This window comes from Octodon degus, unplaced genomic scaffold (genome assembly GCF_000260255.1).
Source record: "Octodon degus isolate 3935 unplaced genomic scaffold, OctDeg1.0 scaffold00018, whole genome shotgun sequence".
In the NCBI taxonomy this organism is placed as follows: Eukaryota; Metazoa; Chordata; class Mammalia; order Rodentia; family Octodontidae; genus Octodon; species Octodon degus.
In genome coordinates, this window is record NW_004524594.1 from 17,325,233 (window position 1) to 17,339,894 (window position 14,662).

General features: G+C 49.3%; 1 protein-coding gene across 3 annotated transcripts in view; it reads right to left on the bottom strand.

The window, feature by feature from the left end:
* Positions 1-829: 829 nt before the first annotated feature.
* Positions 830-14,662, bottom strand: part of Cars (cysteinyl-tRNA synthetase) — a 59,877-nt gene continuing 46,044 nt past the window's right edge. For 2 of the 3 annotated variants that reach the window (XM_023710732.1, XM_004627094.2), the window contains 5 exons: positions 9,213-9,293; positions 6,670-6,737; positions 3,613-3,672; positions 3,102-3,185; positions 830-2,176 (listed from right to left, as the gene is read on the bottom strand). In XM_023710732.1, the coding sequence (XP_023566500.1) occupies positions 2,042-2,176; positions 3,102-3,185; positions 3,613-3,672; positions 6,670-6,737; positions 9,213-9,293 (428 nt within the window). In that variant the 3' untranslated portion in view covers positions 830-2,041. Of the gene's footprint in view, positions 2,177-3,101; positions 3,186-3,612; positions 3,673-6,669; positions 6,738-9,212; positions 9,296-14,662 lie in introns of those variants that run through there. The other variant, XR_002820249.1, reaches the window with a different exon arrangement.

Here is a 14,662-nt window from a genome sequence, read left to right on the forward strand (position 1 = left end):
TGGTTGCTGGCATAAATATTCCTATTTTGCCCCAGAATGGTTTGAAAATAAGTATGCCAATATTACTAACAACAAAGCTACTGAATTCTGTGTGATTCCTCTGCACCTTCTGTCTCAGCAGACACCTGAGACATGCTGCAGAAAGACAAACCGTCCCATCTGTCAGTTATTCTTTTGATTTGGCTTGCTCATGGTCAGTGGCTGTTATGGACTGGACCTTAACAGTCCCCCAAAGGCTCACGTGTTAGCCCTGACTTGAGTTGTCCAGGGAGGTGCTGTGGACCTGTAGGAGGAGGGTCCTAGCAGAAGGACATTAGGTTCCTGGGGGCATGTCCTTTCTCTTCCTGCTTCCTGGCTGCCGTGATCTGATCAGCTGTGTTCCCCAAAGCCCTCCCTGCTGTGGCATTCTGCTTTATCATTGGCCCAAAACTGCAGAGTCAGCCAGACATAATCTAAGATACCGAAACTACTAGCCACGAGAAATCTTTCCTCCTTGGAAGTTGATTTTCTTAGCGCAGTGACCCATCATATTTCTGGGTTTTCCCTTTTTCTAGGACTTGTCTCTGAGCCCCCCTGTGGATGTGGGTGAACTTTTGCAGCGGCCCCCACTAGGGACAGGAAAGTCATGCCATGACCTCTGAGGTTAGATCCTAAAAGATTTTACAGCTCCATATATGAACCCGAGGAACTACCCCAAATCCACCTGGAGAGACCACACAGAGGTGAGATCCCAGGCAGTCCCAGACCAGACCCAGTGTGGACCTCAAATAAGCCTGTCTGTGAGATCCTGCCCAAAATCAAGAGTCTACAATCAGATGATCATTCTTGTATTCAGACCCTGGGTTCTGGGGTGTCTATTATGTGAACTGATAAGCAGAAAAAGCTGTTTCACTTCATCTCAAGGACTTTTTTCTTTTTTCTATGTATATAAAACACTAGCAAGGTTGAAAAGTCAGAAGCCAGCCCCAGGGCTGTCCTCACTGCTCACAGTCATAGCATTCCCCACAATGCTCCTGGGCTGTCCCAAGATCCTTTGGGGCACAGGTGAGCTCAGCTGGCCTTGTACTACATCCCACACTGCTTTAGTAAACAGCATAAGCATGGGGCTTGAACCATACAATTGTTTTCAAGATAGCTTCCCATAAAGCAGGACTGTGAGGAAGGGGCATTGTGTCTCAGGCCAGTACCACCACCCTCCCACACAACTGCTACACACATGTATGAACACCATGGGGCCTTTCCCCATGAACATCTGGTGTCCAGTGGAGCAGACCTAGTACTAACCTTCACAAACATGAGGTGGGTTTAGGCTCCTGGATGTATCTTCTGCTATCAAGGACACAGGGCATGCTTGCATGAGGGTGCTATCAGCTCCAGTAAGCACTTTGCAGGCGCCTGTGGTGAGGACAAACCGCCTCACCCCCCATGCTGGACCAGGTGACCAACACCCCAGCTGTGCTGAGATCCTTATCTCAGCCACCAGCAGATCTTGGGCTCCTTGTTGCCCAGGGCAGCCGTGGCAGCTGGCCAGGGCCTGTCCCACAGAGCGCTGGCCCTGTGGCAGTGAAGTGGAGCTGCTCTACTGGAACCTGCAGTGCGTGTATTCATCAGAGGTCAGGCAGACTGAGTAGCCTTTGTCTGGGCCCAGCAGGATCCGCCAGGCTGAGCTGGCCTTTTTCCTACTCAAATACCTTCAATTGCGCCCACACAGCAGAGATTAGTGAGAGCTGCCAGCATGCGCAATGAGAAATTCCTGGACGGGCTCAACTGACTGTGTGCCTAAGTCACAGCCTGCTGACCAAGCGGCTGCTGCAGGCCACCAGGAGCTGAGCATGCAGTGATGGAGAGAGGGCGGAGCGGCTTCGTTGTTTAGGCGAATTTATTAAAGTGTCTCAGAGTGACGATGACATGTATCTGTACAGATGTGGCTCTCGGTTCAGGTCCAAAGACAGCTGTAAACATGACGGGAGCACAGGATGCTGTCACCAGGCAGAGGTCCTCAGTCCAGAATGTGCAGGTTTGGGGGCAGCCTTGTGCCTCGTCACTGGAGGCTTCCGTTCTGAACCATCTGCAGATAATCTTTGTGGAGTTTCTCCTGGGCTTCGAACAGCTTCCTCAGCTTCTTGGCCTGCCCCTTGCTCAGCTCCTTGCCCTCAGTGTCATGCGTGGGTAGGCCCTGCAAAGATAGCACAGCACTATCAGGCTGCTCCGACACCCAGCACCCCTTTCCTTTCCCTACAAGCTCAACTCCTTAATATGGCCAAGCCCACATGCATGCATGTCTGGTTACCACCCTGCTCAGGGTCCAGCATGCTGATCCTACGGCACTGGCTCTAGGAGCTAAGGACAGAGTGACCAGAGTTGGACACCCTGCCTGGGCAAGGGGCACCATACCACCAGGCCCTACCAAGGCTCAACTCTGAGGTGGCCCACTTGAAGGTATAGCAAATACATCCAAGAACAAGCAGAAATGCTGAGGGTAGCTGAGGAGATGGCTCAGTAGAATAAGTGCTTCCCTGGCAAGTAGAAGGGCCTGATTCAATCCCCCTGTTCTGGGGGGAAAAAAAGAAAGAAAAAAAAAGAAATGCTGAGGGTGGTGGTGTATGCCTGTAATCTCAGCCCTCACGATGCGAGGCAGGAGGACCTTGCAGGAGGCCAGGGTGAGCTGTATGGTAAGTCCAAGGCTGGCCTGTACTACACAAAGCCTTGACTCAAAAAAAAACAAAAAACAAAAAACTAAACCAAACCAAACCAAGAACAAGCACAGGTAGGGCACACCTCTTGGCCTCTTGGCTAAGATCAAGCTGGGAGGGGATCGATGACCTCACACTTAGGGGCAAGGTCCCCATGGGACCCTGGAATTTCTATCAGTCCTAACCCTGGCGTAGGCCACAACTCCCAGTGCCAGATGTAAGCTTGGCCACATCACCGGCAGAGACAGTCCCGGCCCAGCCTTACCCCAAGGGCGCTCTGGTCTGAGGTCAGAGATGATCCCAGCCTCTCTTAAAACCTCTGCCCAACAGAAAACCCACTTGGCCAAAGCTAAAAACTTAATTCAATGTGGTCTAATAACTTCTAAAAAGCAGAGAAGGAATTCTTACATTTTCATCAAACTTGGAATACTTGTCACTTTCTGACAAGAACATTTCACTGGGTGGAATCTTCATCTTGGCCAACTTTGCTGCCTGCAAGATACAACATCTGGTCACAGCCATGCAGTGGCATCATACGGGGACTTCACACTGTCACCATGATGCCCGTTCCCACCCCCAGCCAATCCCTGAAACCCAGATCACAGCAGAAGATGAGTGAGAAAGCTGGGGCAGGGAACTGAAGGGAGGGGAGGTAAAATGAGCCAGGGGCTTGGGAGACAGTGGGGAGGTGGTTAAGATGGCAGTCAGACTGGACAGTGAGACTAAGGGCTGCTGTCGGAGCATGTTCTTCTCCCCTGCTGGGCTCCCGCGTTGCAGGGCACTGGGTGAGGAGTGTGGGTAGAGAAGTCCCTCTGGGAGGGACCCTAGGGTGCCTGGCTGAGCCAGAGGAGGCACAGTAAGCTATGGGGCATGTGGCAAAGCAGTCCCAGCCCGACCCCAACCAACACATGCATGTTACCTCTTGCTCTTGTTTTCTCCTGGCAGCTTCTTCCTTCTTCCTCTTCTTTTCTTCTTCCACCTAGGGAAGCAGCAGAGGTCTGGGATGGACTCCGGTGGGGCTGGACTCCTGCCTGGCCCCACCCATGGTGGGGGGATGAGCCATAGGCTGGAGGCAGCACAGTGTCCTGATCATGACTGGCCCCTGCTCAGCCCCTCCTAAGAGTCTCAGTAGCCCTCTGGGTGCCCAGCAATGCTGGGGTTACTGGGGGCAGGGGCAGAAGGACAGACAGGACCCATGGTGAGGGATTTAGGCCCAACAGAAACAGACCTGGATGACACACCTAGCCTGGGGGTGTAGGGCTGTGTCTGGTAGTTGACCAGAGACAACCTTGAGTAGGTCACAGGCACAAAGGAAGGAGCAAGGTCCTGACACAGGATGTGGAAAGGGGGGCAGAAATCAGCAAGTGCCAGGGGCTGTGGGGGCCAGCCTTGGAGCAGATGGAGATGGGACAGGAGGACAAGAGTGAAGGTCAGGATCTGCTCCAGCCCAGTAGGCACATTCAAGAAGCAGAGGAAGGAGGCCTGGGCAGCGTGAGGGCTGAGAAACCCCTGCCTGGGCTGAGCAGTAAAGCTTGTGGGCTGGGTCCAGAAGGGGAGGTCTGAGGAGGCTGCCTTGGGAGGTCCTGGCATAGGCTACTAGATGAACAATGAGGAGGGGCAGGTACAGGGAGTTGGAGTGATCAGGTAGGCAGTGGGCACGGGTCTGGCAGGCGAGCCAGGGCTCATGGTGGACACAGGATGGCAGCAGAGAAGCTGTGGGTAGGGAATAGATGGGAAATACCCAGAGATCCAGGGAGAGGCTGGCTGGCTGGTTGGCTGGGGAGCTCCTGGGAGAAGGAAGGAGGGAAGGGAGAGTTGACAGAAGGGAGGGAAGGGTGCCTCTGGACATGTCAAGGAGAGTGTCGTCAGGTGGACAGTGACCTGGTCACCAGGATGCAGCAGGAACCCTGGGACATGGGGGAGGTGAAGATGTGTGCTCAGGATTTCTCCTTTTTCCCTTGGGGCAGCATGTTTATGGTCTACTGCGAACACTCCAGGGCAGAGAGGGACATGGCATGCTGGAGTGGCCTGGGGTGCCTGTGCTACAGTTTGGTTGTGGTGAAAGCCTCCTGGTTGGACATCAGGGACTGTGAGAAGCTGTGAGTTGCTGCCACCGAAGGAAGTGGTGAGAAAACAGCAGGAGGTGGAGGGGCAAGGCTGCACCTGCCGCTCCACAGAGAAGCACAGCTTGATCTCATTCATCTCTCCCGGATGCGAGGCAGGACAGGACAAACTGGCTATGAGGTGGCAGGCAGGGCACAGCTGGCCCCAGGTCAACTCCACACCACACTGTGGTCCCCAAGAGCCCAAGTTTGCTGTGAAGAAGGGGAGGTGAGAGCCCAACCCAGGAGGGGACACAGATCAAGAAGAAACATTCAAGAAACGAGGAGGGGGCTGAGAAGGGCCCCTTGGGAGGCCAAATCCTAACTTTGAGATGTGGGCCCAACACCTTCAAATCTATGTACTACAAGTGTCCCAACTTCCAGAGCTCCAGGTGTCACTCTCCTGGGCTACACAACAGTTCCCTTGGAGGCCTGGCCCATGCAGCCTGGCTCCTGAGCCAGGAGCTTCTCCGGGCCTATGCATTTTCAGTTCATTTCCCTGATCCTGAATATAGTGCTATCCATCACACAACTGCCCCAGCAACTTTGAGACTTTTGTGAGGGCCCATTATGAGACCCGCCTGCCCACCCTGCCCTCACATGGTCTTGTTGAGCCCACTCCCCAAAGGTTCTCGCACGGCCTAGAGTCCAGCTGTCTACACTGCTGTCCCCTGACCCCGAGGGCCTACACGCTGTGCCCAGCAGCTAAGATGACGTGTATTTTCTTCCTGTCATTTTTCCTACGGGTCACCCAGGTCCTTGAGTGGAGAATTCCTTATCAATGGAGCCAACACCTGCAAGGTCCTGGCAAACCGGCACATGGAGGGTTGGAGCGAGGGCAGGAGAGGTGTGTGGGGGATATGTGCAGGGGGGGGGGGGCATGGGAAGGTATGGGGGACACAGGCACTAAGGTCAGAGCCGGGGGAACCCCATAGTTTGCTGAGTGACACTGCTTCAGCTGAGGGAAAAACATTTAAGAAGAGGTCCTTCTTTAGAAGATAGTTTCCAAACTGCCAAATAATTATCCTAAAATTGACTTTTTTTTTTTTTTGGACATTCTTAAGGTCTGGGTTTTTTGTTTTTCTGTGGTGTTCTTTGGTGTGGAACCCAGGGTCTTGCATATGCTAAGCAAGTGCTCTACCACTGCCACACCCTAGCCCTATGATTGGGATGTCTAAAATAAAAGCATAAATATCAATTCTTTTTTTTGTGGAACTGGGGCTTGAACTCAGGCCCTTGCGCTTGCCAGGGAAGCGTTTACTCCACTGAGCCATCTCCCTGGCCCAATATCAATTCTTTATTCATTCATTTATGCTACTGGGACCTGATCCAGGGCCTTTGCACTGAGTTTCATCCCATTCACTTTTTCTGTGTTTTTCTTTTATTCTGAGATAGTCTTGCTAGGCTACTAAAATGCCCACGTGTGGCCGGAACCTTCGATCCTCCTGCCTGAGTCTCTTAGAGTGCTGAGAGTAGAGACAGGTGGCACCATCCTAGATCAAGTGGTAAAATCTACAGCCAGATGAGGTGGCGCACACCCAGAATCGCAGGATTTTGAGAGGCTGAGGCAGCACATTCACAAGCTTGAGCTCAGCCTGGGCACCTAGTGAGAGCAAGATCCTGTCTCAAAAAATAAAAAGGGATGTAGCTCAGGGTGAAGGCCTCAGGTTTAGTCCACAGTACCAGAGAAAGAAACAAAAGAAAAAGAGACAAAGAGAAAGAGAGAGAGAGAGAGAGAGAGACAGAGAGAGAGAGAGAGAGAGAGAGAGAGACAGACAGACAGACAGACAGACAGACAGACAGAGTACATTTTAAGTCCCAACAGGATATTCATTTCCAACAAAACCAAGCTTGACTGGTTGAATGTTACTGACCCTTTTCTTCTCATCCCTCTCTTTCAGTAGGGTGTGTCTGTCCACCAGCTTCACCACTGTTGGCAGTCCTGAAAAGCAGACAGCAGGTGAGACACTGGCCTGGGACCTGTGCGCCCTGTTGGGCTGCCCCATCCAGACCTTGGAGCCCCAGAAGCTGAGGTCCTCATGCTGTCCACCGTGGGAAGGTGGGGGCTGTCTCAGAGTGCACATAGCAAAACTAGCTGGAGGTGCAGCCAACTGCTGATATTATAAATAAAACTGATAATATTAAAAACAAAAACCAAACACCAAACCTTCCATGAAAACAGTGAAGTACTTTGTAATGATGAAGTATAAGGGTTGTATCTGTCAGGAACTATCAAATATAAGCCATAAACTAAGGACTTAAGAATTAACTATCTTCTGGGCATGGTGGTGCATGCCCCTGTAATCCCAGCACTTGGGAGGCTGAAGCAGGAGGACAGAAGAAAAACCACATTTCCAAGCTGCTTTAGTAGGTGATGTGGGTTGCGAGGTCTGACGGTGGCACAAGGCGGGTGGCAACCTCCTCAAGGGCACACTGGGCTCTATTCTTACTGTTCTCAGAATCTGAACCCGGACCCTAAGGCTAGTTTGGGAGAAGAGGTCCAAGAATCAAGGAAAACAATAGCCAGATGGGGTCCAACGGCAAGAGGGCAGGTACCAGGGTCTCCCACCATTCCAGGACTTTCCTTCTGCACACCCAATTGCTGGCCTCCACCCCCGCCTCCTGTGCTGGGCCTGACTCTCTCTAAACGTATCCATGTTGCCACAGCACAATGCCCCTGGTTGCCTTGAGGATTTATAAAACTCTGTTGTATCTACAGGTTTGTTCTGTTTTCATCCTAAAGGCTGCAAGTTTTTCTACTTTATTAATCTTTGTGGAGAACCAGCTTTAGGCTTGTGGAATTACTCCGCTCTCATACATCTGCCTTTACTTTGATTTCCTCCTCTGCTGTCTCCCCACTCGGCGCTGCTCTTTCCCAGCTCTCTGCCCGCCTGTGTGACTCAGTATTTCCTTTTTTTTTTTTGTATTTTATGAAGGGTCTACAGGGTGTTCAGGGTTCACTACTAGATCCTACTCATAGTGATCCGCCTGTTTACAGCCTCCCAAGAACTCGGATTACAGGCCCAGGCCACCACACCCAGTCTCTGTATTTCCTCCTGTTCATTCACAGCCACACCCACCTGGTGCTGGGGCTCTGCAACGACTGGGCAGGCTTTGGCTGCACCCAGCTTTGGACTCTCTCCTCAGCAGCTTCCCTCCTCTGAGGGATTCAGGGGCATGAACTCTGGCCTGGTGTGGTGGTGCACATCTGTAATCCCAGCACTTGGGACTGAGGCAAAAGAATTGCTGGGAGTTACAAAGTGAATTCAAGGCCAGCCTGAAATTCATAGAGAGACAGCCCCTGTCTCAAAAAGACCAGACCAAAAAAAAAAGGAAAAAGAAAAAACCAAAAAAATCCAAAAACCAGGGCCGGGAGATGGTTCAGTGGAATAAGTGCTTCCGTGGCAAGTGCAAGGGCTGGAGTTCTAATCCCTAGTTCCACAAAAACAAAACAAAACCCAAAAACTTTTAGCAGGACATGGTGGCAAATGCCTGTAATCCCAGCACTCAGTAGGTTGAGGCAAGAGGATTACTTAGAATTTGAGACTGGCCTGGCCCACATAGTGAGTTCAAGGCAGCCTGAAAACCTGTCTCAAAAAACAAACAAAAAACCCCTCCCCTAAAAAAAGAACAACCCCCCCCCCAAACCAAACAACCGCTCCTGTTCCCCGTGACCTATCTCAGCTGGCCCTGACGATTTATGCTTGCAATCCCAGCACTCTGGGAAGCTAAAGCAGGAGGACTGCAAGTCTGAGTCCAGACTGGGCAACTTAGTAAGACCCTGTCACAAACAAACAAACAAACAACAAAAACATGGCATGCACTAATTGCCCTCGAAACTATCTTGGCTAAGGTGAGAGGATCACTTCAGCCCAGGAGTTCCAGGCCAGCCTGGGCACCACCACAGCCATCTCAGAAAAATAAGCCAATAAGTAGTTTAAAAAGAAATAAAACTCAGGCACATGCCTGTATTCCCGGTACTCGTGAGTCCAGGGTAAGATTTCAAGTTTGAGGTCAGCGTGAGCTACGCAGAAAGTTCTAGTCTGGACTGTGTTGTGGGACCCTGTCCAAATGAAACAAGCCAGGAAACAAAATGTCACCATTTTCTGTGCAGTAAGAATACAAGCTGTATGACGTGGTGACAATTCCCGAGGTACAAGCTCATTTTCTTGAAAGTGTATGGAGAGGCAGCTGGCAGCTAGCAGAGCAGGCAGCGGGTAGTCAGGTCCAGGTGAGATACACATGTCACACCTAAGGAGATAAAGTTTCTCGGAGGACCCCGGGGATTCTAAAGTGATACGTAAAAGTAACAGCCCTTTGGCTGCTCCTAGAATTCCTGTTGTGTCCTCTCGTCCTAGTGTCTTTCCCCACCAGCCCATCTTGTCCAGCCTATCTTGCACAGCTTGAGGACACCCACCTTCATGGTCCTCAAACCGCACCCCGAGATCGGGCAGGATGTCATCCCGGAGGGCATCGCTGAGCTGCAGGACCTCAGGGACTGTTGGTAAAGAAAAGCAGATGTGTTAGACACAAGATGGGGTCTGATCCTGGGGGAATGGGGCTTCTCTAGCACTTGGGAGAGGGTGTACCAGATGCTCAATTCTGAGGAGGCAGAGCCCTAAGACAACCAGTGCCACCTGCTGCCATCTCTAGGTGAGCTAGAACGTTCCTGTAGCGCAGGCCAGAGCACAGGCCCAGTAGCCTCACTTGTGTGACCCTTAGAGGACTGCTAAGGACAGGCAGACGTTAGCACGCTGCCTGGCCAGCCCCATAGCCACGGCCTAGGTGAAGATGGCCCACAGGACACTTCTGGGCAGATCCAGGGACCAAGCTCACTTCCTGGAAGCAGGTTTATACTGCACAACCACAAGGCTCCCAAACCATCCCAGTACCTACTTCCTGGAGAAGGAGTCGGAGCTCCTAGCCACTGCCATCCTGGCCACTAGGCCATCTTGTGGGGCGAAGGGCACACCTACCTGTGCCCTGTGTCACCCTGAGATCTTAAAAGGGCTCCCTGCTCTCCTTATGGGGGCCTTGATGCCACCAAATGCCCCCATGACTCAAAATACCCGCGAGAGAGCCAGAACACAGCTGGAGTGGGGGCTGGGGCGACTCCTTTGCTGCTGCTTATGCCGCTCACTAGGAGACAAGGCTGAGGCTGACTGCAGGCTGCTACCATGGCTCTGACTCAAGAGCAGGCTGGGCACATGCTGCCAGCCAGGCCTAGCCCAACTCCCAGGGGTGGCGACTTCAGATATGGGCCAGGGAAAGCAGAGAGCTCAAGACAGCCTGGACAACAAAGGTCTATTGGCTTTGAAGTGACCCTTAAGGACACACAAGCTAAGAAGACAGAGTGGGTGGAGAACAAAGGATGTTGAGTATAGATACTCCCTGCAGGTTTGGGCATTCCTAATCACCCAATCAGATTTTGTTCTGGTGCCAGAGGCCAAATCACCAACCAGTTGACTCACCCTTTCCTGCCCTCAGTTAAAGAGCATTTGTAAAGGCTGGATGCTCAGGGGCAGAGGCTCGCTGTGCACCTGCTCTATAACCATGTTCACAGTAAAGCGGCAGCAGCCACACACCAGCTTTCCTGTTGCTTGGTCAGGCTTGTGCCTGATCAGGTTGGGGGCCCAATCAGGCAAGCATTTAGGAACCAAGAGTCCTGAAGGACCTGACTCTAGGCAGTTCTTCTGGTTACAACAGCTCAGCCTTTCCAGGAGGATATACAGCCAAAACTGGTTGCTAGGGAGGGAGCCAGGCAAGTCCCTTTGTGAGGAGGATGCCACAGCAGAGCCAGGATGTCAAGCTGACTGCCAACAGCAACACCACCCCCTCTTCTAAGAGTTCGTCACACTGTGGAAGAGATTCTACTTAGAAGTGTGAACTTCAGCAGCTGGCTGTCCTTCAGAGCCCAGCCCTGCAGACTGGTTCCTCACTTTACAGAGCTCAGCTGGCCCCTGGGGAGGACTGCCTTTCCCACCTCTGGGCTGACCCATGCCCACTGCCCCAGCCCACTTGAGTGCCACTGGGGAAATAACAGAATATCACAGGGCAAGAGGGATGCCAACTCATCTCGAAACAATTTTAGGCTATCAAGCAGGAAACAAAGTTGTTTGTAAACTACTGCTGTGACTCTCCAAGTTGTAGTTTCAGACTATGAAACATGACCTTGGTTTGGTTGGATTTATTGTACCTGTCAGCTTAGTTCCACCTCTGCCTGCTGCACCTGCGCTGGCGGGTGCTCACGCAGCACCCGCAGCCATACCAGCTGCATGACACCGTCTCTGCCTAATTTCTTTGTCTTCCTGCACCATTTCATCTGTGTCTGCAGTGCTGCCCAAGTCATAGGCAGAAGCCTCTAGCCTTTCCTGACTGTGCTCTGTCCCCATGACTGAGACCCATCGGCCACCAGCTGGGCACTTACAAGTTAATTAACTTTTGAATGAATATCTTGGTAGTACCTGCCCACAAGCACAGCCACCTGAGGGCCATTTCTTGGGGCCCTGGGACAAGACCCATTGTGTTTGATTCCTTCAATTGTTCAGTGAGACCCTGGAGGTCACTGCTGGGAATGGGACTTCCCTGGCCACTCTAGAGGGACTGACCTTGGGACAGGAGCCAAGCCAAAGGTCTACCCTTTGAAAACTACCCCTGGACAGCACATAAATCACAAGGAAAGCAAGCCATCAGCAGATGACAGAATCATCAGAACAGACACAGCAGGGGTGGGGTAGTAGGGGGCGCTCCCCAAGCTACCTGGGAAACTTCTTGGAGTTCCCCTCCTGGAGTCCCTTCAGGCCACACCATCCTCTGGATCTGGTCTCTGAAGAGCTAAGGAATGAGACTTGTCACTCTTTGTTATGCTGAGACTTGCACTCATCTACTTAGCTTAAAATTTCCTCCAGATTTTTCAAATGTTTGATTGCTTTGCGGTCTGACTTACTATTATGGTTTTTGTCTAAAAGTCCCCCCGCCATTCCACTAAAAGCCTCATATGGTCATAGAGTTGTTTTTTGGAAGTGGCTGAACCTAGAGTTTGTGACTGAGTCATGGTCCAATGCTGGAATTAAGGGTGTGAGTGCTATACCCGCCCTAGGGCAGGTAGCTTCCATACAATATAAGGGACAGAACAAGGTTTAGCTTCTATCTTGTGGTACTTTATTGGTTTGTATAGTATATCACTATCCAGTTTGTCTTTGACACTACTGCTGATTTTACTACTATAGTCAAGGTGATATAGTTGTTCCTATTCATTGATTTTTCCCTGGATGCTAATACCTGAATTGCCTTATTAATAATATTGCAGTCCATTTCCAGAGAACTGGATACTGGGCCATGTATACTACAATCTCCCCTCCCAAAGAAATGACCCTTACTGAAAAGCAGACAAAAACTAGAGATCTACATACCAACAACAAAGCTTTCCACTGTAATCAACTCACAAGCCTCAGCACAAACAAACAAGGTACAGAAATATGAGAAGACAGTACAACAAAATGCCTCCCCAAGCTCCCATAGTCCTCAAAACTGATACACAGGGCATCGAGGGGAAGGAAATAAAAAGGTATACAGGAGAATTATTCAAAAGGATAACAGAAGAGAAAACAGATTAATAAGGTATATGGCAAAATAAAGAAGACAGAATTGAACAGATAATGGGCCTAACAAATAACATTAACAGTGAACTGGGTGCGGTGGTAGTACCTGTCATCCCAGCACTTGGGTGGCTGAGGTAGAAAAGCAGCCAGGAGTTTGAAGCCAGCCTGGACAATACCATGAGTTAAAGGCCAGCCTGAACTACATAATGAGACCCTGTCTCAAAAAATCCCTCTCCCCGCCAAAAACCAAAGCTGACAATGAGTCTACAGAAGACACTAGTAAAAAGCTACTGAGTTAAACAATACAAAACATGAACAAACAGCATAGAAAAGAAGTAAGAGTTCATAAAAAGGTACCGAACAGAAATTCCAAGAGATTACAAGTTTTCCCATGGTGGTGCATGCGGGTAACCCCACCACTCAGGAAGTTGAAGCAGAAGGATTGCCACAAATTTGAGGCCAGCCTGGATTATACAATGAGTTCAAGGTCACCCTGAGCTACCTAGCAAGACCCTGTTTCAAAAAATAAAAAACTATCAGAAGTACAGGTAGCAGAAGTGACCAGTGTGAGGAGAGAACGTCAGAACTAGAAGACAGGTCTGTTGTTAGTGACCAATTAATAAGCAATATCTTAAAAGCAACAACATGAAAATGGATCCAAACAGCTGCTAAACAATGCAAATAAGACTAATTTAAGATTTAGTGGAATTAATGGAAAAATCAGAAGACAGCACAAAGGGGGTTAAAAAACCTGCTAACTGAAATAATAGAAGACTTTTCAAATATTGGTAAAAGAACATACAGAGTGAAGCACAGAGGGTCTCAGATGGGCGTGCTTACCAAAGAAGCTCTCCACAGTACTGTAGTCAGGACCACGCAAGTCCAACATAAGACTTTTACAAGATATTCAAGAAAAGCAGTGAGTCACTTATAAAGGTGAACCCATCAGAGTCACAACAGACTTCTCAACACAAACCTTAAATATCAAGAGAGTTTGGAGCAAAGTGTTTCAATCCTTAGAACAATGTACAACTCAGATGGATACATCCTGCAAAATTATCTTTCACAATTGAAGGACAAATAAGATATTTCCACGATTAAGAGCACTTAAGGGGTCTTTCAGCTCTGAAGGCCCCTACTGCAGTAGCTGTGTATCCTCTTTCTTTTCCATCTTTTTCTCCAAATAAATCTTTGTTATACTTCCCCGCTAAAAAAAAAAAGATAAGAAAAAACCACCTAAGGAAATTCATTTCCATCAAACCAAACATTTCTCAAGAATATCACACAAAGAGACAATGAGGCTACAAGGACATAAGGTGCAACAGGATGAGTATCCCAGGTAGGGTGAGCAGTTAAGAGGAAGGAAAGAAAGGGCATTAGCAATAGGCAAATAATGCAACGAGAGAACTAAATCAGTATGTATCAGTAATGCTCTGAATGTGAACAGTCTCAGCTCCCCAGTCAAAAGACAGAGATTGGCAGAAATTATCATGAAAGAAAACCCAACAATATTCTTATACAACAAGCACATTTAACTCAAAAAGGAATTCACAGACTAAATATCAAAGGAGGGAAAACAATATTCCATGCAATGTGAACCCAATAGGTACACAAGATAGGTGTGTATTTTTTTCAGACAAAGTAGTATTCTAGCCAAAAGTGATCAGAAGAGGCGAACACAGTTGGTACATATTGGTTAAGGGAACAGGAAGCGATAACAATTATTAACAGAGTATCCCATAAAGCATGCTTAAGTAAATGCAAAAGAATCAAAATTATACTATGCATATTACCATAGTATAGCACAATGAAACTAGAAATCAATGACAAAAGCAAACACAGAAATTATGGAAATCAAATAATATATCCTTGAATAATCAATGGGTTACTGAAGAAATCAAGAAAGGAACACGACAGTTTCCAGAAGTAAACAATACTGCCAGTACAACACACTAGAATTTATGAGACACAATGAAAGCAGACCTACGGGGGCCGGGGAGATGGCTCAGTAGAATAAGTGCTTGCCTGGCAAGCACAAGGGCCTGGGTTCAATCCCCAGTTGCACAAAAAAAAAAAAAAATTTTACAGTTGGCAATGCCCACAGCACAAAAACAGCTCAAATAACCCAGCAATGTATTTTAAAGTCTTAGAAAATCAAAGGTATGAAATTATAAAGACCAGAGATGAAATTGATGCTACAAAGAATTAACGATGGGCTGGTGAGATGGCTCAGTGGTCTAAAGCACCTACTTAGAACAAGCTAAGC